At 35.1% G+C, this 22,574-nt stretch overlaps 1 protein-coding gene across 1 annotated transcript; it reads left to right on the top strand.

The window, feature by feature from the left end:
- Positions 1 to 772: 772 nt before the first annotated feature.
- Positions 773 to 20,682, top strand: LOC129942533 (uncharacterized). Its single transcript, XM_056051518.1, has 2 exons — positions 773 to 3,322; positions 20,557 to 20,682. Exons 1-2 carry the CDS (start codon positions 773 to 775, stop codon positions 20,680 to 20,682), a joined length of 2,676 nt encoding a protein of 891 aa, XP_055907493.1.
- Positions 20,683 to 22,574: the final 1,892 nt, after the last annotated feature.

Here is a 22,574-nt window from a genome sequence, read left to right as displayed (position 1 = left end):
AACATTGATGAGCCACCAGAACCAATTAAAAGTCTTTTGACAAATAATCATATACTATCCGCGCATTTTTTGAATAACGTACGTAGATACAATAGCCTTTTTCAAATGACTTCCTTTGGGGCAAAAGAAATTAAGCAGGGTCATTTTATGCCTACCTTTAAGGTGGAAGGACAAGTTTATCATCTCATAGGTAGCCTTTTACCGCCATCAGGACAAATTCCCTAATTTTTGCAGATATATTTTATTTCCGATGCTGATCAACTATCATTGCGATCAAACACGGCTCCCATGCTAAAACTAAATTTGATAAACGAATTGCAGACCATGTTGAATAGCCACAATGTTTACATACAAAGTTTTAAACATAGTATTGAACTCAATACCCCCGACAGTTTGAAATTGATCATTTACTCTGATCGCACACCCCATACAGAACACAGAGGAAGATATAACGCCCCTTCAATAAATGAAGTGGCCGTTCTCTTGGTCGATGAAGACAAAGGACCTAGGGATATAGTACTGCACGGTAGAGACGGACAACTAAAACGAGTGTCGGAATTACATCGAGCATATGATCCGCTACAATATCCGTTGATGTTTGCATCAGGAGACGATTCCTATTATTCCTATTCCTATTCCTCAGCAGAATTCCTCAAGAAATAAGACTGTGTCATGTATGCAATATTATGCATACCGTTTAATGATTAGGGCCAACTGTTTTAATGCACTCCATTATTACAAAGATTTGTTTAATCAATATTGTGTGGATATGATGGCGAAGATGATTTCCGAAAGGTTAAATTTTGTTTACCGAAACCAACAAAAGCTTAGAGCGGATGACTATATTCATTTAAGGGATGCTTTAAACCAAGACGCAAGGGTAATTGCAGCTAATATCGGACAGCATGTCATCTTGCCGTCATCATTTACTGGGTCTCCAAGGTATCTCCACGAAAAGACACAAGATGCAATGACATACGTGCGCAATTATGGAAGGCCAGATCTTTTCATAACTTTCACCTGTAATCCAGATTGGCAAGAAATAAAACAGGAACTTTTTCCCGGTCAACGGTCTTTCGACCGGCATGACATCATAGCTCGAGTGTTTCACTTAAAAATGAAGAAAATGATAAAAATATTAACAAAAGACGCGATTTTTGGGCCGGTTAAATGTTATATGCTTACTGTTGAGTGGCAAAAAAGAGGATTGCCGCATTGTCATATGTTGCTTTGGTTGAACTCAAAAGTACAACCCGATGAAATTGATAAAATAATAGTTGCCGAACTACCTAATAAAGACGAAGACCCAGTATTATTTGAGATAGTCACAAAGAATATGGTACATGAACCATGTGGACAAGAAAATTTGACTTCTCCGTGCATGAAAAATGGGATATGTACAAAAAAATATCCACGACGTTTCGTGACTGAAACCCAGACCGGTGAGGATGGGTATCCCGTTTATCGACGACGCGATATCGACAACGGAGGGCAGATTGCTGCATTGAATGTCCGAGGGCGTACGGTTAATATAGACAACAGATGGATCGTTCCATATTCCCCAATACTATGTCGATCTTTTAATGCTCATATTAATGTTGAATATTGTCATTCCGTACAAGCCATAAAATACATATGTAAATACATTAACAAAGGATCGGATCAAGCAACTTTCAGTGTCAGAAATGCTCACGATGAAGTTGAAAATTATTTGAACGGCCGGTACATAAGTACATCTGAAGCAGTGTGGAGGATATTAGAGTTTCCTATACATGACAGACACCCTACCGTAGTACACCTAGCAGTACACCTAGAGAATGGACAACGAGTGTACTTCTCAGCGGAAAATATGCAAAATATAGCGCAAAATCCACCAAAAACGACACTTACGGCGTTTTTTGACCTATGCCACAGTGATGGTTTTGCTAAAACACTACTCTATCACGAAGTTCCTCATTATTATACATGGGCTAACAATAAATTTTCTAGAAGGAAACGTGGCCAAGAAGTAGTTGGACATCCCGGTATAAAAAAAGATGCGGCACTGGGAAGAGTATACAGCGTTCATCCTTCCCAGTCAGAGTGTTTTTATCTCAGGATACTGCTTCATCATGTACGTGGCCCAACATCGTTCCAAGATTTAAAAACCGTTGACGGAGTTGTTAAAGAAACTTACCAAGCCGCTTGCCGAGAAAGGGGTTTGCTAGAAGATGATAACCAATGGGAAACTACTTTGAGAGAAGCTTCGATTTCTCAATGTCCGTTAAGGCTGAGAGAGTTGTTTGTGGTAATATTATTATTTTGTTTTCCCTCGGAACCTCTCAAATTATGGGACACGTTTAAAGATGATTTGTGTGAAGACATCAGACATATAGCCCAAGAACAAGGTTCCGATTATGATGTATATAACAAAGGTTTGATACAAATCGAAAACAAACTTTTAGAATTAAATGACAAAAGTTTAAGAGACTTTGGATTACCTTCTCCGAATCGCTCACAAAATGTAGTTGATGCCATACCGTGCCGTATATATGATGTTAACGAGTTGTCAGAATTTGTCAATTCAAATGTACCCAAATTAGTGGCAGATCAAAAAATTGCGTACGATGCTATAATTGAAAGTGTGGAAAATAACAGTGGTCAACTTTTTTTTTTGGACGCGCCCGGTGGCACGGGTAAAACCTTTCTTGCCAATTTAGTATTGTCAAAAGTACGATTATCCGGAAGAAAAGCACTGGCTGTGGCATCGTCAGGAATTGCTGCAACCCTATTATATGATGGGAAAACGGCTCACTCTACGTTTAAATTACCGTTGACTGTTTCTTTAGATCAACAGTCTGTATGTTCAATCCGTAAAAATGGTCCACTGGGAAAGCTCTTACAGGACACGTCGCTGATTATTTGGGATGAGTGCACCATGAGCCATAGAGCTCATGTAGAAGCAGTGGACCGCACATTAAAAGATATAAGAAACTCATGCAATATGATGGGTGGCGTAACTTTTGTTTTCGCTGGAGACTTTCGCCAAACTCTACCAGTTGTAACAAAAGGTACACGTGCCGACGTTATTAAAGCGTGCCTTAAATCATCACCTTTGTGGCTATCAATTAAAACTCTCAATTTGCGCACGAATATGAGAGCACATTTATGCAATAACCGCGGTGGTAATTTCTCAGAAAATATACTTAAATTAGGAGACGGAAAATTTACTACTCCAATTGCAAACAGCTCCCAAGTACTTTTGGATATTGGATTGGCCCAAACTGTTCACAGTCTAGAAATTCTTATAGACAAAATCTATCCCGACGTCAACAATCTTACAGTAAGAAATTTCCATTGGCTCTGTTTGAGAGCGATATTGTCACCCAGAAACGACTCAGTAAATGAGATAAACAAAATTATTATTGAAAAAGTACCAGGTGATTTTAAATGTTACAAATCTGTTGACACCGTGTGCAACATCGAAGATACAGTGCACTACCCACAGGAATTTTTAAATTCCCTCAATCCTGCTGGCTTGCCACCCCATGAACTAAAATTAAAAATAGGTACGCCTGTTATGCTTTTAAGAAATTTAAGCCCTCCCAATATGTGTAATGGTACAAGACTTTTGATCAAAGAATTAAGAGATAATGTAATTGTAGCAACAATCATTACGGGTCCCGCGGCCGGTCAGCTCGCACATGTTCCACGGATCCCGATGATACCAACTGATTTGCCCATATCTTTTAAACGGTTACAGTTCCCTTTAAAAATATCCTTTGCCCTTACAATAAACAAATCCCAGGGACAAACTTTTTCCATAGTTGGTATAGACTTAAGGAAAGAGTGCTTTTCCCACGGGCAATTGTATGTGGCGCTTTTTCGAGTAGGATCTCCTGAAAATCAATACGTTTTATTGCCACCTACAAATACTACAGCCAACGTAGTGTACAGGGAGGCTTTAAGATAAGCATACAATTTTTTTCATTGTCGTTTTAATTAGCATGCTTATAAGTATAACTTAAATATCTGTACTTATTTATGTCTACCCGTGCGAAGCCGGGACGGGCCGCTAGTATATAAATAAAAAAATAAAAAAGGTACAATATAAGAAAATGGTTGTTTTTTCATCCTCATTTTTTTTTTTATATAAAATAGTTGAATACCTCCCGGGTAAAACCAGACAGTGATAGTATATAAGCTTGATTTCGATATCTGTTTTTGTTTCCGAGAAAGTTTATTCGAAAACCAATTTTAACCAATTTTAGAATCATTTTTCAACGTTTTTATTTTTATTTTGCTATAGTAAAAAAACACGCACTTCAAATTTTTCGATGTTATTACCCGGAAAACAAAATTAATTTAATGTCAATAACTGTTACATTTCTTGAAATATGGATGACCAAAAAAGGTATGGCGAATATACCTCTAAAAGCCTTTGATAAATTCTAGAGACCTTGAAACGTCCAGAAATGTAAACAAAATTTGAATTCGAAAAATCGAATCTATTACAGCACCTTCCGATGGAAAGTTAAAATGTCGCGTTTGGGATTGAAATATGGCATATCCTGAGTATGGGGCCCATTATAGTTATAATTAGTTTTCATCATTGATAATTTTGTTTCGAGATTTAAAATCAAGTGAGAGAGTCAAATTGTGGAAGTTTGGTGTCGAAATAAAGTCGATGAGTTGAGACTTTTCTTTTAGTTCATTTTAGTTTTTACTTTGAACAGCTGAATTATGAAACCATATTTCGGAACATTTGTTTTTATACCTTCAGTTTTGCTTTCAATAATAATCATCATTCATCCCTAACCTGAAATGATTGATTCCAATCAAGAAATATCAGGAATTTTCAATGAAAGCTGTGACCAACCTGTCAACCAAGTTCCAATGACTCGTTTCAATGATGAAAACCAATAATAGCTTTTATCTATTATATTTTATTTTCCGAGTTCAATAATATTCCGATTTTATATTTAAAAGGTTTTTGAATGTGAATCGTAAACCTTTCCTATGTACACATGTAAGGTAATAATCCATAAAATGTCTGTTCCATTTAGCTAGGCACCTCAACTCGCTGACTTTATTGAAATTTAAAACTTCTAATAATAACTCATTAAACATTGTGTCAAAGAAAAAACAAAAATATATCCATTAGTTTAGGAAGAGGTATAACCTTTTATGAAGTGAAATTAACGACATTTTTGACAACCATTCAACATAGATTGTGTCGTTCGTCATCTTTTAAAATGTTGCCATAAACTTTTTCCAGCGATGATGGTGGGTGATGCAACGAAAACAAGCAACAGCTCCCAAACGAATGTAAAGCCATCATAAGTTTCAGTTCTGCAAATTACTGCAAACCATGTTCAAACTCTATCAGTGCCTTGTGCCTTGCTCGTTCGCACTTTGTACGGTCTCTCCCTGACGACTTTGCATGTACATTGTTTTTTAATTTTCATATTCGACTAATTAAATTTGTCTACTTCCGTCTGCCCCCCGTCGCATCGCATCGCCCGGCATTGCCATCACTCGTGGCCCGTCATTCAATGCCGATATACTCGTAGCGGGTGTTGCGTGCAATGTGCCAAAAGGGTGCGCGGAGTGATGGATATGATGGTGATGATGATGGCTGGAATTGGAAGAGTGGGTGACGTCCTTCATTTGAAAGTCGCCAGCAATGCAACAATATCGCTTATTAAAACTTAAATTAACACACATTGGCAGCAATTAACGTCACTAAATTTGCATATTGAATCGGTCCAATGAAGCCACTTTCCAACGAAGTTCGTTGTTTCGACATATGGCATACGACATAATCTACATACCATACATTTTCGGGGTCAAGCCTTCAGTTGAAAAGGCGAAAGTTCGTTTATTCACACACAATGCGAATAATTAAGCACAAATGGTTACACTGAATGGTTAAGGTTTGGTTTAATTTGTTTTGTAACACGAGCTTATATTTAGTCAAAAGTCAGAAGTCAGAACAAACCTGGCATGTTGTGCGCGTTTGTAAAGAAGGAAAGAGAAAGAACCATCAGTAAACACACTGAAGACCGAAGTGCCTGGGGGCGTTCGAGAATGCATAAAGTAATTTTCTGCGTCATTTAATTAAGCTTCAGCAGCGTTTAAATGTTCCAAGCGGTTGCGTGGTGCGTGGTATAGTGGTGGGGTAACTAAGAGGGTTTCATATGTCGAATCGAATCATACCTAGGGGTTGATTCTATAAAATTCTCTCGTAATATACCTGTGTTCATTCAAGTTTCATTTGGGGATATGTGGTTTGTTTAGGTTGGGATATGGGTGTTTATGATGGGATTGGAATTGGATTTCCTTATTTTTAGGATGTATTTATATTTTGAGTTTTGCCTCTAAATTATTGAGCAAAAGCCAAGACCTTCGCGTTAATCTGATTACAAATGAATATGATTCGATTTTTGAAGTTGATATTAAGTGAAACTGATAGCTGGATGAAAATGTTCCAATTTTTGTTGAAATTTTTTGAAATGGATATTCATTGGATCTTAGTACACATAAGTGAAGATACAAGAATATTTCTAAAAACAAAAGGTATAGCCGTCTGTAATAGATTTGAGGTGTCTGTTGTTATCAACAAATACTTAGATAGTTATTACCTTTAAAAAATATAGTGTTATTAACTTCCATTTGTTTTATAAAAAGTTTTGATGCATTAGAAGATTTGTAATTGGCAAAGCTTTGAGAGAAAAGTCACATTATCAATCAATCGTTGATGTTAATGAACCTAATCATAGAAGCACAGGAAATAGTTGATGAATTCAAGGAAGATTTCCAATGGCTGCTGAATGGGTATTATGAAGAATAAATGGTTGGGCAAAAAAGAAGACCAAGTGCTAGACAATACAGAATCAGTTAAACCAATCATTGCAAAAGAAGTAATTTGAATGAAAAAACCAATTAACATCAAAGTCACACTTTCAGATGAGCCGGCAACCACGGTGATGTGTTGTGTTGAAGGCATGCAACTTCAAGTACGACAAAGGGCACGTTCTACTAAACCTACTAGATTCAAAAAAACACTTGCTACGTCTTTTCTTATACTTAACCGCGATTGGGCACATGTCTCGTTCAAATTCTTCCATTTGGATAAATGAGTTTAAACAGATTTTTGACGTTTAATATCATCTGCGATATTGCCGATTGTTCATCTAGTAGACGTAATTTCTCCAATGCTAATCAAACCCATCGTTTGAATATCAGAATTTCTCCAAAGCTAGTCAAACCCATCCCCTTGTCGGAGCCCATTGAAGGTGAAGAATAGAAATCTGGATACCTTCATTTAGCTTGAAACGGTGGTAACGGCTATCCTTTTTTTTTTTTTTTAAATAAGCGCTCATTCAAGGGGATAATACTACCCTTATTATGTAGACACAGTGTGAGCAATAGGAAAGGGAGAGAGGGGCTGAAAGAAGGTGTTGGTGCACATTGGTTTTGAATTTCTGAATATTGCAATGGCTGGGAAAAACAGAGTGTGGAAAGGCATTCCAGATTCGCATAGTACGGCTAAAGAACGAATCTCTGTACTTGACAGTACAACCGAAGCTGGACCCGAGGGTATATTAATGAGCATTCCTAGAAACGCGAGTATTGAACTTTTTAATGGGAGGATCTGGCTATTTCTCTAGAGCATAAACAGTTAAAATAACGGTAAAAGTGGGTGAGACAAGAAACTTTACGACGATGTTCAAGCGACGTAAATGATCTTATGATGGTAATATCACCAGTCAATCTTAATGTTCTACGTTCAATAAGAGGCTTAAGTAAGTTGCAGGAGCACCAGCCCAGATATGGGAGATAACAGCCAGATCAGAGAGGGAGAACAACTTCTTGCATCGCCTTAGCTCTTTCGTCATTTTTGGTGACATCGCGTATGTGATCGTTCCACAAGAGGTTGTTTATGATACACATACGGAGTTTCCTCAATGCAAGTGCTTTCCATGGATAATGGCAAGCAGGGTATATCTCGCTTTAACGATACAAGACAGCATTGGGTTTTTGAAGCATTAAATTCCACGTGGTTTCTAATGCCCCATTGTACAATTATGTTTAGGTCGGAATTTAATGAGCTTATCATATTTTGTCGTTGCAGTTCCACATCCAAAGAAGAGTTATGTGAATCTGAAAACGTATATGAAAAGCTAAGAGTACTATCGCCAGCGAATTAGAAGTTGCAGACAGAAGATCATTAATACAAATGATAAAGAATGTTGGAGATAGAACCGAGCCCTGGGGCACACCAGCATTTATTTTGTGGTTCTCAGACTTGAATCCATCCAATACTACTTGTATTGAACGATTCGAAAGGTAATTACTAATCCAATGAAGCAGGGATTCATGAAAACTGAAATCACGCATTTTCGATAAGAGAGCCTGATGCCAAACCCTATCAAATGCTTTTGAAATATCAAGTGCAATAATCTTACTTTCTCCCAAACGATGTTAACATTTGCTCCACTGTTCGGTGAGATGAACCATGAGATCAGCAGTGGACCTATTGCTATGAAAGCCGTATTGTCGGTCAGTAAGAAGCTTTCGATCTTCAAGATATTTCTTGAGCTGATAATTAATCAGCGTTTCTATGACCTTGGAAAGAAGGAACGTAAATCGATGGGTAATTAGACGGTGAAGAAGATTCGCCTTTTTTGGTAATAGGCTGGACAAATGCGGTTTTCCATCTATTTGGAACGAGACCTGAGGAGTAGGACAGATGAAAAAGCTTACGCAGTGGTTTTGCCAGCGTTGAAGAACTCCTCTTTAGAACAATTGCGGGGATACCATCTGGACTCTCGCTGCAGTACGATTGCGAAAAAAGATTTGCCCCATAGAATCACTAACTCGCTCATGTACAATCGGAGTCATAACACTCACTAGCAGCGTTGAATTGGCTGCGAACTGCCTAGCAAAGAGATTAACTTTCTCTAAAGAGCTAACAAAAGGAGTGTCATTGACAACGAGCATAGAAACCGATAAAGAGAAAGAATTCCTCATGTTTTTACAAATGACCAACAATTTTGACTGCCTTTGGGACATTGCAGTATTTTTGCCGTAATTTGTTGGTCATGTAAAAATTTGGTCCTTCGAATATGGACGTGGGGCCTTTATGGCTTGCTTAAACTTATTCCGCTTTTCCTAAGTTGGATTGGCTTTAAAACAACAGAAACTTACCTTCTTGACCCTAATAACCGTTTTACAGCTCACATTGAACCATGTGTTTTCCTTAGGTCTGATGCTTTTAATCCTATCCAGGATAAAAGTTCTCATTTCTAGGAGAATTAAACTTGTGATCATATCATCGCTGGCGTCAATGTCACTATCGAGGAAGCATAATGACCAGTTAAAGATCCTCAAATAATTATTGAGACCGTCCCAGTTGGCTTTCTCGTATTGCCAAACGGTTCTCTTTCTTTAGAAAAAGCCTTATCAGCTACTTTAAAATGTTATAATGTTATAATGTTATAGGCAGCTTTTAAGTCCATAAACGTATGTTATGTTGGGAAGTAAAATTCTAGACATTTTCCATCGCCTTCCGAGGGGTAAATATCAGATCAGTTCTGAACTCGCCTGGCCTTAAATGGTATTTTCCGACTATAGTTTCCGGCCTTGTAAGATAGAGGAAAATACCTCATAGGTTGTACTCAAAAAGGTTGTACCCTTATAAATGCTACACTTAATGATATCTTCTTTTGTATGTATAGGACATAAAGCTTTACGCTAGTCTTTTGATATCTCCCATAAACATATCTTTTTGGAAAACACCACTTTCTAGGGAACTGAATTATTGCAATGCTTTTAAATCAGCTTAATACGTGACGATGAAATCGGCTTGCTGCCGTTCTGATCGGGCTCTGTAGAGAGTTCTTACGTTACATATGAAAGTTCTTAAATAGTTTATCTTTTGTCATTGGTTGTGTCGTCGTTGTTCTACTTGGTTTCTGGGTATGTTATTCGATTCACAGTAATTGTTGGTATACATAGTATAGTTATAGTGGTATAGTCAGTAAAAAAGAACCTACAACGCCAACGTGTCGGTCCAAACCTCACCACTGACAGACGTAACTTTGAGGTAGTTAATGACTCTGTCTAACTAGCTCCGCTATATGAACATAGAATAAAACAAAGCGTTGAGATCAAACGAAGAATTACTCTTGCTTTTTGGGCTAGGAAAGCAATTGAGTAATAAAACCATCTCTCCAGCGACCAACGTGTCGCTATATAAAACCTTCATGATCGCCGTCCTGCTATACGGTGCAGAAGCTATGACAAAATGGGATAAAAGCACCTTGGGTCGTTTATTGAGAAAAGTTCTACACGTTATTTAAGGCATGCATACAAGGTGAGTGGATAGAACGACGAGCTGTACAGCGAAGTAGACTTAGCCAGAAAGATGAAGAGACTGAGATGGCTGAGTCACGTAAAGCGCATGGAAATCAATGCTCCGGTCTGGAAAATGTTCTAATCTACGTCCATAGGACAGCGCAACACAGGAAGACCTCAGATCAGGTGGCGCGCACAAGTTGAATGTGACCTCACTTAACTTAAAGTGCGGAACTGGAGACATTTCGCTAGGGACCGAGATAAATGGAGAAGTTTGTTGGGTAAGACCCTAGTTCACACAGGATTGTAGGGCCACCTTAAGTAAGTAGGTAAATAATCTGTGAGAATATGTTTTTAAATAAAATCCGTAAAATTCCACACTTCTTCTGAACCTCTAACACCCTTAAATGTAGTCACTAAAACTAAGCGATAGCTTTATGAAATGATAAAACGTCAAGAAGAGCAGAGCGAATAGAGTCTAATACGATTATTTTCAAAAAATTCATATTTATATCGGTTTTTTGAACAGGTATTTGAGAACTTTTAATTCAAATGACAAATTTATTAGTTAATTTAACATTTTCATTATGCAAACACAAACGACCAACGTCTGCAAATAATAAAAGTTTTCTACTAAAATTCGGACTCAGTGACCGAACATTTTAGAGTTTTAACTCCAATATTCGGTCGTAAATCTGGCCCTAGTAGAAATATTGCTATGTCAATGAGACAACGGGTTGGTCGAAGTATCAAATTATTAGCCTAGACCAAATTATGGTGATATTTTTCGTAAGGGTCTTGGTTGACTCAAAAATTTAAGCCATTTGACTATTTGAAGCCACTGACGTTTTCCGATTGGGCAAGTTGTCAAGTCCTTTCAAAAACAGCAAAACATACTACCTACATTCATATTGTATGCGTTAACCTTCCTTTATTTATCCCTATAAATATAAAATGCTTTAATTAACATTGCATGCAGCAATTGTATAAAGCTATTTAATCCTAAAATAACTAAAATTTTGTTTTTATATTAATTAGAAAAAATAAAGAAACCACAAAGTGGCAAATTTTCTTTTCTGTGCTCACGATTTAGTCCATAGAATGTCCATATGTATGTTGATATTAATCGAATGAATAGAAAATATTTATGGCTTCTTAGAAATATCCCATGAGATTAAGTGTGGTGATGGTTTGGTCTCATTTCCGACTTGGAATTACAGTAATCACCATCATCGTCATCATGAAACCTAAACAAAAATCACCTTTAATCGGTTTTCAATATGGAAGATTGGTGGTCACTTAAGCATGACACAATCGGCTTATACCTCTATACGTATAGTTTTCAAATATCCCCTTGTGATGATGCAACTATATTTGCCTTATGTTTTCTTTTATAATTTATATAGTCTGAGAAATAACATTGCATTTTTGTTCCTCCATTATAATATAGAATTTAGCATATTTTAGTTGTTAGTTAGTTAATAATACAATTATAGCCTAATATACGCACAAGATACAAAAAATATTTTATATTGAACATGAACATTTTTGAGAATAAAAATAAAATAAAGGTTCTATCTTACAGAAGCTCATTCAACTTAAAGCTTCATTCTTCCCAAATACTTAGTTAGTTCAATGAATGCAATATTTATAAAAGCAAATGTACGCAGGTTAATGGAAGGTTTACAAGATGATAAATAAGTTCCATCAATTTTACCTTTAATGAGTAGACGAAGCTGAATACGATGTTAATAGGAAAGCAGATCGTAAGTATCATCTCAAGGAAGATCCTTATCTCAAAGCGAATTAAATTATGTGGAAGGGAATCCACACTTAAGAAGAATATTCAAGATGAGGACAAACATGGCAATACTAACATGGGGAAAAGGAGTACAAATTATAAAAATTAATTTTAAGTCTATTAGGTAACAAAAGACTTAAAGAAATTGGTTGTGAAAGTGTTACAGATATCAACAGTTTTATCTTACGAAAGGTTCTTGCATAAGTTGACAATTTTCCAACATTTTGTTGGACTCTCTTTAAAAGATGTTCCCAACTACTTGAACTAGAGTATAAGGAATTAGAAAGAGTATTAAATTCATTTAACGGTCCAATATAAAAAGGGAATTTGATTGAGGACAGACTTTTGAAGTAATTTCTTACTTCATATAGGAAATTATTATAATTGGTATGATTTGTCAAATTGAAAATGTTGACATTTCTCGACGTTTCGAGGTCACTAGAGTCGATATAAAAGATTTTTAGAAAGATGTCTGTGCGTGTGTACGTACGTTGGTACGTCTGTACGTTCGCGACGTTTTTTCGTCGTCCATGGCTCAAGAACCAGAAGAGATATCGACTTTAATTAATTTCTGTTATACAGATAATAATGCAGAAAGATGTAGAAAGGACTCTCAGGTGTTGGTGTTTTTTTTTACCATAGCAGTTTAAATAAAAAGTGAAAATTTTGGTTAGCCCCAAATATCTCACGAACCAATGACGCTATAAACTTGAAATAAAATTGTGTATTATACATTGTAAGGCGATACAAAACGAGTATACTTTTTGGAAAAAAATCCAATTAACGTTTTTTTTATAAATCTAAAAAACTGAACAAATAATTTTGTCACCTCGAAAATCATCTGGTAAAATTTTGAGAAAAATAAAATCGACAGGTTTTTTAATAAAAAATAAAAAATAAAATAAAATTACTTAAGGTTGGTAAACATTAAATTTCGACTCGAATATCTTTTCAAAAACTAGAGATTATGGTTTCAAACATATTCTTTCTTATAACAAATATTGTTTCCAACATTTGGGACAATTTCTATGAAAATTGAATGGATGCTTTTTTTTAACAAAAAATAAAGATTGAAGAAAAATTTAACAAAAGTTCGCAAAAATTGATTTTCGACTCAAATATCTTTTCAAAACTTTGTGATTTAATCTTAAAAATACTTGTATCTTTTGAAAAATATTGTTGTCAATATTCAGCAAAATGTTGAGAAAAATCTAAATGACAGTTTTTTTTACAAAAAAAATAAAAACCTTAAAAAAATTACTCAAAATTGGTAAAAATTGATTTTCGACTCAAATATCTTGTCAAAAAGTCGAGATTATAGTTTTCATCTAATTTTGACTTATAAGAAATATTGTTATCAACATTCGAAAATTTTGCTGAAAAATCGAATTGACAGTTTTTTTCAAAAAAATAAAAACGTAAAAAATATGTATAAAAGCTAATAAAAATTGATTTTCGACTCGAATATCGTTCAAAACTTTGAGATATTGGCTTTAAACTTATTTATTTCAAAGAGAATATTGTTTTCGATATTTATTAGTTTTTTTTTTATAAAAATCTAACAGTCCGTTTTTTCATAATAAAAAATAAAATATACAAAAAATAGTACGCAGATTTGGTAAAAATTGATGTTCGGTTCTCGATGTCTCCCAAATTGATTTCATTCATCCAATTTGTATTTGCTTTTATAAGAAATAAAAAAGTTAAACAATACTAGTAAAATTGGTAAAAATTTGTTTTCGATTAAAAATCTATTTAACAAAACCAGATTTTCAAACTAAACTGTTTCTTGATGTGAAAAATATTGTTGGTAATTTTAAAATTTAACTGTCAACACGAAAACCTACAAAAACAACTTAAAAGCTTACAAAAAATGGTTTCCGACTCAAGTATTAGGAAAACAATGAAAGATATTGACTTCAAGTTGTTTATCTCACAAAAAATTCTGTTTAAGTTCTAAGCAAGACAAATCGACAGACGGGATGGGAAGTTATCAGTGTGTGTCGCTTCCAGACTCTTTTTTCTTTTGCTTTGAAGTAAACGCGGTTCTTTCGTGTACAAAGGATGGCTTTAGTTTCTATTTTTTGTTTTTACTATACATATATTGATTTTAATTAAAAATTGTATACAAATTCTAAACTGCTACGAAAATTATGTTATGTATCAGTAACTCCAGAAATGGTAAAATCTTTAGACAACAACTTGAAATTAGATTTCTAAAATCAAAGTACAGCTTAACACTGAATTAGAAAAAAGTGTTAGTGTCCATTTTTATAGAAAGCCAAGCAGACCTTCCGAACATCTAAGAAGAATTGACATCTGTAGACGTTTCGTACAAAATGTATCTTCCCAATGAGGCAATTCTGAATAATCTAATGTTCAAAATAAAGTAAATAATCGTTTTTGAACTTAAAATACTCCTTAAGATAGTTTTTGACTTTTATTTTGACGGCTAATTTCCACCTTTCAAAATATTTTAAAACATCACATCCCTGACTATAACAATCCATTTAATTATTTTCGTTGTTCACTATAATAGGTAAGGACACTCGAACAAAAGAATACATCACACAAATTTCTATCAGTCTATAAGTTGATTTTATTAGCTTTTCCCACTAAAAAGAGACTCTTAAAAAATGTCATAACCTTTACAAATTCCATTTCACTTTATAAGAGGAATTCCCTCACTTTTCGATATCTCAAAAATCAATATAAGGTATGTATGCAAGTATACCCAACCCACCTACCTACACACCACATAAGCCGTATCAAGTGTGACCTTTCTAAATTAAATTGTTTCATTTTTGTATAAAATAAAATTCCTATTAGTCTCCCAAATATACACTTATCCCAAATCTCACACGTATACTAAAAGTAGATACAAGGACATATATCTGGTCTGCAAATTCTTTCGATACATTTTTCTATACGAGTCGAGTATCTCAATCTAAGGACTAAAAATAGAAATACAATCTTAAGAGCTCTCTTCGCACAAAACCCAACCATTACCAGAAGGATGCGGCATACTTCTGTAATATTCTTATAACTTATAACTTTCAGGGTTGTTTGGATAGCTGATATACCCACTACACACCTTCCACCTACTCGTATCTTCGTATAGATGTTTTATTTTTACAAAGAAAATGAAGAAAAATTGAATCAATCAAAATCTATTTTGCACTTGCATGTCAGCAAATTGGATTTTCACATAAAGGAAAATTTAAAATGAGTTGTGTGAAGTGGAAAAACTTTCATGCAGATTTTTATGCGCACACACTCGGATAAAAGAAAATTGATAGGTATGTGAACCTAGGGATATTTAGAAAAACGTAGTTTTGTTAGAAGATATTATTAGTAATATAATGTCTTCCAATAGTGTAAAGATTTCTTTTTTTAAAACAATTTAGTCTCCACACCTTTAAATATATATAATAAAAAGAGAAAGAAAATCAGTTATTTCCAACTTTTAGAGTTATCGTTTTTAGGTTTTTACGTTTTGTAAAAAAACTATCACATCGATTTTTCTAAAAAAATATATTACTAGATGTCAAAGACCTTATTCTTCAGTGCATTGTATTGGAGATAATATAATTTGTTACCCAATTTTTTGATGTTGTTATCTTATAACAATTCTTCTATTTAGGTTCCAGGGGATTTGAAACGTCGAAAAATGTCAAAGTTTTCAGTTTATACAAATCGGACCGATTTAGCAAAGATTTAATGATTTCCTAGACTTTAACATTGTTGTCCATTAATCGACGTAACTTTAATTTTTGAACAACTACGATATATATTTTTGGCGGTAAGCCATCAGCCGGATAGATGGTTGAAACTGGTCTGTATCACGGACTGTTGAAAGTTTCTAGTTGGCAGATTCTTCAAACCTGGTGAATATGATGAAGCTACTTCTGAAAGGTTTGGGCGACTAACCCCTTCCCAACAATTATACTTACTTATTTAAGATGGCGGTGCAGTCCTTTTTGTGTGAACTATGTCCTGAGCCAACAAACTTCTCCATATAGATCGTTCCCTAGTTGGGTGGGGTCACTTTCTACTTGTGCGCGCCAACTGATCCCTGGCCTTCCTCTACTTCGCTGTTATGGGCGTAGATTCAAAGAATTTCTGGGCCAGAGCATTGGTTTCCTTGCGCTTTACGGGAGCCAGCCATCTTAGTCGTTGGATATTTATCCTTTTTGCTAAGTATATGTCACTGCTCTTCTTTTCATTTTCTCCTCCTTTCACCTTCTTTCCATACGGGACCGTAGATCACGCAAAGAAGTTTACTCTCGAAACGACCCAAGGTAATTTATCCGCTATTGTTTTAGTCGATGCTTCTGCACCGGATAATAGGACGGGGATGATGAGGGTCTTATATAGCGATACTTTGGTCGGTTGAGAGAGGGTTTTGCGACTCAATTGCTTTCCTAGCCCAAAGAAACCGCTGTTAGCAAGAGTAATTCTTTGTTTGATCTCAGCGCTGGTGTGGTTTTCATAGCAGAGCCTAGGTAGACAAAGTACTTAACTACTTAAAAGTTACGTCTGTCGATGTTCACGATTTGACCGAGACTTGCGTAAGTGTTGTAGGCCCTTTCTTGAAGACAGCAATTACTTTGTTTGCCATCATTAACAGCTGCACCTATTTTTGCCACCTCTGCCTGAATACTCACAAAAGTCCCATCAACTCCACGCTGAGTTCTTCGATTATGTCAATATCATTAGCATATGCTAGTAATTGGAAAGACTCTCTAGTGTTGACGTGAGAGCTCTGCACTATAATTTCAGGGACGATGTTATGGAAATCGCATGACAGCGCATCACCTTTTTTCCAACCTTTAAGGAGCCGATCGATTTCTCCATTGTCATCTGGTCTAAGACCACACTTATATGGACCTATCAGGTTGTTTTAACGATATGATTTAGAAGTACACATATTACGGCAGTGAAGATTTTGTAAACGATGTAAAATAGACTGATGCCTATATTTATATGCAGTTTGGAGGGTCTCCTTTTTTCAGAATTGGGAAAACAATACTGAGGTTCCATTCATCGGGAATGCTCCTTACCAAATTAACTCCAACTGCCTCAAGCCATCTGCTCTAGCAGCTTTGTTAGAATTCAGATTAGATATGACAGTTTTTACTTCGTCTAAGTAAGGAAAACGGGATTGTTGGAATTGAGTAGAATTCGCTTTGTCGTCACCGTTATATAATCTGCAGAAGTGCTCCTTCCCGAGCCTCAGCATTGACTGCGGTTTCATTATAATGTTTCCACTTCCGTCTGTGCTGCCTCTGCCTTCGGTTCGAGGTTTATGCACTTGCGAATTTCGTTTCAACTGCGTTTAAAACTTTCGATATTCATTTCTGCTTTTATATCTTTTAATGTACTTGACCGCACGATTCTCATGCTCTCTCTTTTTCCTTCTGAGGAGTCAGGTTGCTCGCCCTTCTTCTGCTAATAGAGCTCGTGAGCAGCTCTCGTCCTTCTATACAGTATCGCTTTGCGTGCCTGTTGTTTGGCTACCAAACCATACATTTTTTTTAGTGAATGGTGGCTGCTTGAAACCCAGCCCGTCAGGAGACTTTGTGCCAAAAAAAAGGTGACTACGTCAACAATATTGCAAATGAACTGGTAAATTGTAGGAACTCGAAGGCTTTCTGGAACAGTGTTCGCGAGCAGGTTGGTCGTAATAGAAGCATGCTGACTACGCTTGAAGTTGAGACACTAGCAGCTCATTTTTAAACTGTTTTGTCGGCTGATGAGAATCACCAAGCTTTCTATAATGCACAACCCAATGTAACTATTTGTGAACTGGATAATCCTACTACTCGAGCTGAGCTTGAAACTAGTCTGAGTAACATGAAAAATAATAAGGCGCCTGGCATAGATGGCATTCCGATTGAATTCTACAGGAATAGTACGTATCCGTTTGAAAATCATCTTCTGGCATTATTCAACAAACTTTACGAAAATTCTTTCGTTTCAAACAATTTCAACAAAGCAGTAATATTCGCAATCTTCAAAAAAGAAGATATTAATCAGCCAGAGAACTAAAGAGGAATCTCGAAAAACAACCGACTCACTATGTTCCAGGCAGGATTTCGATCGGGTTTCTCAACGCAAGACCATATATTTGTTTTCACGAGTACATATTGCCAGGAGATCGATTGAGCTGAAAAAGAAATGTTTGTGTTTTGTGATTTTTTTAAGCAGCCTTTGATAAGGTAAATTGAAATGGCTTGGTGTACAAATTGTCATCCTTAGAAATTTCACGTAAATTCTTAATGCTTTATTTCAACTTTCTTGCCTCAAATTACTGCATAAGTGTGGGACAGAACTACATTCTCTGAATAGTTTAAAACACCATTAGGTGTCCCCCAAGGGTGTATATGATGTACTTCCCGGTGGAATACTCTTTGCCGGTATACAAATCAAAGTTTTACTCATTTAGTTTTTCTGGCTGACAATCCATCTACCCTATGGCTGCAAATCAACAATCTTAATATATTTTGTGAATCCTGGAGTCTCTGCGTCAATACTAATAAGACAAAAATATTGATATTTGAACGGCGTCAGAGAAGAAGACTCGCAGAAGAAAACTGGTCCTTATCTTGGAGCTTTGCTGTCTTACAAATCTTAATGTTTCGAAACACGTAAAAGAAAAAAGCAACGAAGCCAAAGTAGCTCTAAACTTGATGTGGCCTAAGTTTTACTCTAACCAAAAAATCGATCTGAAATCTTAATACTGTCTTTTTTTATAAGCAACTGTGAACTGCGGCATGTGCTACGGTAGCCAAGCTTTTGGATATTTACAACTGGAGGGGTTTGAAGTCGTGCAAAGTTATTTCTTTAAATTCTTGTTCAGATTCAACTCCCAATCATACTATTTATATAGAGTCTGGCTAACAGCTATTGACATTACAAACCTTAAAACTTAAAACCAACTCAGACTACATATTGAAAGTTATGAGGAGGGATCAAAGAAGCCTTCCATTATTACAAGGCTTTTAAAAACAAATGCGTCCCCGTTTAAGAGAAGGAACCAGATAGGTTCTTCAAACGGCAGTTATCTATTCTTTTTGGAGTGTCCAATTTGAATCAGTTGCACACTGATCTGATCGCCAGAACTGATGAACATATCTTCAATGAACATCTTTCAAGAGCCTCAATAACATTATCGAGATGTGTATAGAAACCTCAACCACCAAATAACATCAAAGGCTAATTATTTCAGTAACGTGTTTTCTTCTAAGGCTATTAGCTACATATTTAGAGCACGAGTCGAAATACTGAATCTTAACTCTATGCCACATCGAACTGATCTTCCACAAATCTATAGGCTTTGTAACACCGGAGAACCAGAAGACATCACACACTTTTTTGCATCGTGTCCTCTACTCCAAGAGATTCGATGGCTGTATTTCGAACTGAGTTTTCTTCCCCCAACTCGGCAATTTTAAATCCTTAATGGAGACTTTGTGTGGTCAACTGTCTATAGATATTGCAAACATGCTCTAAATTACCGCAATAGTTTCTATAACTCTACAATCAGTTATTGCAATTGAAGGTTCCAACAAAGTTTCCTAATTACTATTTTGTGTTTCAAATCATGTAAAAATTGATATATTTTTTATTATTGAATTCGCACCTCATACTTAAACACACTATTACTTCTTTTTTCATACATAATTAGTTGAACTTACTCGTGTGTTAATTATTTGAATTTTTAACTTCTTTACATTTAAATTGTGTTTTCGTTATGAAATGTCGATCAAACGGCAGAATATTCTTAAAGGTAAACATTTGTTAATAATGTATATCTTAAAATAAAGAAACTACCTGTCTATCTATCTATTAGAAGCGGTTTCTCTGATTGCATCTTCGCAATGTTGCAGAAGGATTTAGCGATTTCTTGCGATTGTAGCCGTTCGAAGTTGTGTCTTCTTCCAGCATCTCCCTTTTTTACTTGGGTCTGGAAGCTCGACCCTGGCTACAACGAGGTAGTGGTCCGAGTCAAACATTAGTTTTTAAATAATTTTGCGTAGAGTTTATAACAAAAAACAGTATTTTCCTAAAATTGTTAACAAATGTTTAAAACAATGTTTTTTAATATCTTTAATTGTTGCCAAAGTATTGGAACCGAAAATATTTCTTTATAAACTTTTAGTATGATTATAATTGGGTTATTATTTTTATGAGAAAAAGTTAAACAGATGTCAAAAACGCTATTTCTTTAAGCTTAGAATTAGTTTTTGTTCCCAAAATCTTTGACTTGACAAATTTTTTGTTCAGTTTTTTGGTTTATAATGTAATGTAATAAAAAAAATCTTTGATTAAGAATCTTGGGACCTTGAAACATCAAGAAATTTTAGGATTTCGATAATTTTTGACTGATTACTATAACTTTCTATAATTAGACCGTAACTGATTTTAAGTTCATAAGCTCAGTTATTTCATTTCAAGCGCATAGAGCACGTTACAAAGCTATAGTTCTGATTGAAAAAAAAACACAATCTGAGCGCTTTGATCTTACCGAGCTATGAAAGAAACACTTATGCATATATTTAAGATGAAGTGCGTAGAACTGCAATACAATACCAGATGTCAGTGGTCACTCTATGGATTTGTTTTTTAAATTTCTATTCTTTTTAAGGACTTTTTATATATCAAGTACAAGATTCAAATTACCGAATGTAGACGATAACGACCAACTTATTTTCCCGTCATCGTAAGAAAAATATTTAAATAGGAGAGAATAAGTTCATTTTATGGTCGTAATTAAGGTCATGACGAACAGTTTCTCTTATTTATTTCGCTACTTGTCAAAATAATTTGTATTATTGTTAAATACAACTTTTTACCTATTATCTACGCACAGGATTTATCCAACGATTTGATTTTGAAAATTGAGTTTTTTTTTGAAAGAAGAATTTTGTATAAAAACAAAGAATTATTTACAATTTTTAAAGCATTTTTCATTTATCAAATATAAAATTAAGGTTTTGAAACTCTACAATCATTGATACACATAATGTTCGCCACTCTTCTTAAACCATTTTGATATAATTTTATCATCAAAGCCCACGAAACCCGAACAATGACATCTTTGCACTGGAATCAAATTGATTTACTGTCTTCAGCTTCCATTTTATTCTATACAGGGACAACACAAAGAATAAGTAAAACGTAATTTTCTATTTCTTAACCTTTGAGATTACAAAACCTAGTTATGACATCTCATAAAGAAGATTTCATTTCTCTTATCCTTCTGCTCTGATCAAAAGGTCTCTGTCTGTGTCTGCCCACTTAAAAATTGAAAAAAAAATACTATAATTATTACTTTTGATTTAATTTAATTTTATCTTTAAACATTTAAATTTTGAACGCGGTACAAAAAAAACACCGTTAAAATCTCGGCCAACAAAATATTCACCCTAAAAATCAAGCTAATCAATCTCTTAATTTTCGCTCCTTTTCACTAATTGATTGTAAAATATTCTACTTCCGATATACCTACCTTCCTTAGGAAGATATTGCAGTAGAGTTGGTTTTGGTGGTATGTTAAATATAAGTACGAGGGGTTGTGTTGCTTTTAAATATGCTACTGTTTCAAAAAACATTTATTACAAACAAGAGGGGTTGAATAAAAATTAATATCAAAATATTTAAAAAAGAGAATGAAGGGAGAAGTCGATCTGAGGAATCGAACTACTGTGATGTGCTGCATGCAGCGAAAAACTCTTGATGCAAAAATATGCTAACTACACTAACTTGGTTTTCTATCATAGATTCCATTAGGCTCAATTTATATTCATAGCCAATCTGTTGAAGTTTTATAGAATTTATTACGCCACTTGACTTTCACATATAGAGGGGGTTGGAAGATTTGAAATATTTAACTTGTATCGCCTCCGTGCTCGATGCCGCCGCGCGCTGCTACCATAGTGTTTATGTAGAACGAACTTAAATAGGGTTGATCTGATGCTGAGCTGATGGTCGTTAGATTTGAGGTGAATTGGTTTTGAAAGTGCTAAGTGATTTTCAATAACATATATTTTGACAACATTTTAAAGTATTTTATATGCAAATTAGCTTGCGAGTGTAGAGACGTATGGTTTAGAGGGTAATAACACCCTTAACTTTTCAAGGACCTGGGCGAGATTTAAATTATTGTCTCAAGTGGGCTGAGGGAATTTTTTTTTTTATTTTAAAAAGAAAAAAAAAACACGAATAATAAACCCGAAATAATAGATTTGTCATTTTAATTCAACTGGAAGGTATGACGGCATATAGTATGCACGCACGTACATACATATACATACGTACCGTGAATTTTCGATCAATTTTTATAGAAATTATGTCCGTTTATCAGTAATAACGCGCTAAATATTCTCTTCCAAGGTCAATAGTCTCAGGCTCATCTGCGTAGACAAAT

This window comes from Eupeodes corollae, chromosome 1 (assembly GCF_945859685.1).
Source record: "Eupeodes corollae chromosome 1, idEupCoro1.1, whole genome shotgun sequence".
Classification (NCBI taxonomy): domain Eukaryota; kingdom Metazoa; phylum Arthropoda; class Insecta; order Diptera; family Syrphidae; genus Eupeodes; species Eupeodes corollae.
Note: the sequence above shows the minus strand (reverse complement) of the source record. Positions and strands in the feature narration are given on the sequence as shown.

Excerpts from the sequence above, each read along its gene's own strand:
- LOC129942533 (XM_056051518.1), top strand. The coding sequence starts at position 773 with ATGGCGAAGATGATTTCCGAAAGGTTAAATTTTGTTTACCGAAACCAA. Across the intron at positions 3,323-20,556 it reads CCGACGTCAACAATCTTACA|ACCGTAACTGATTTTAAGTT; the intron begins GTAAGAAATTTC and ends TTCTATAATTAG.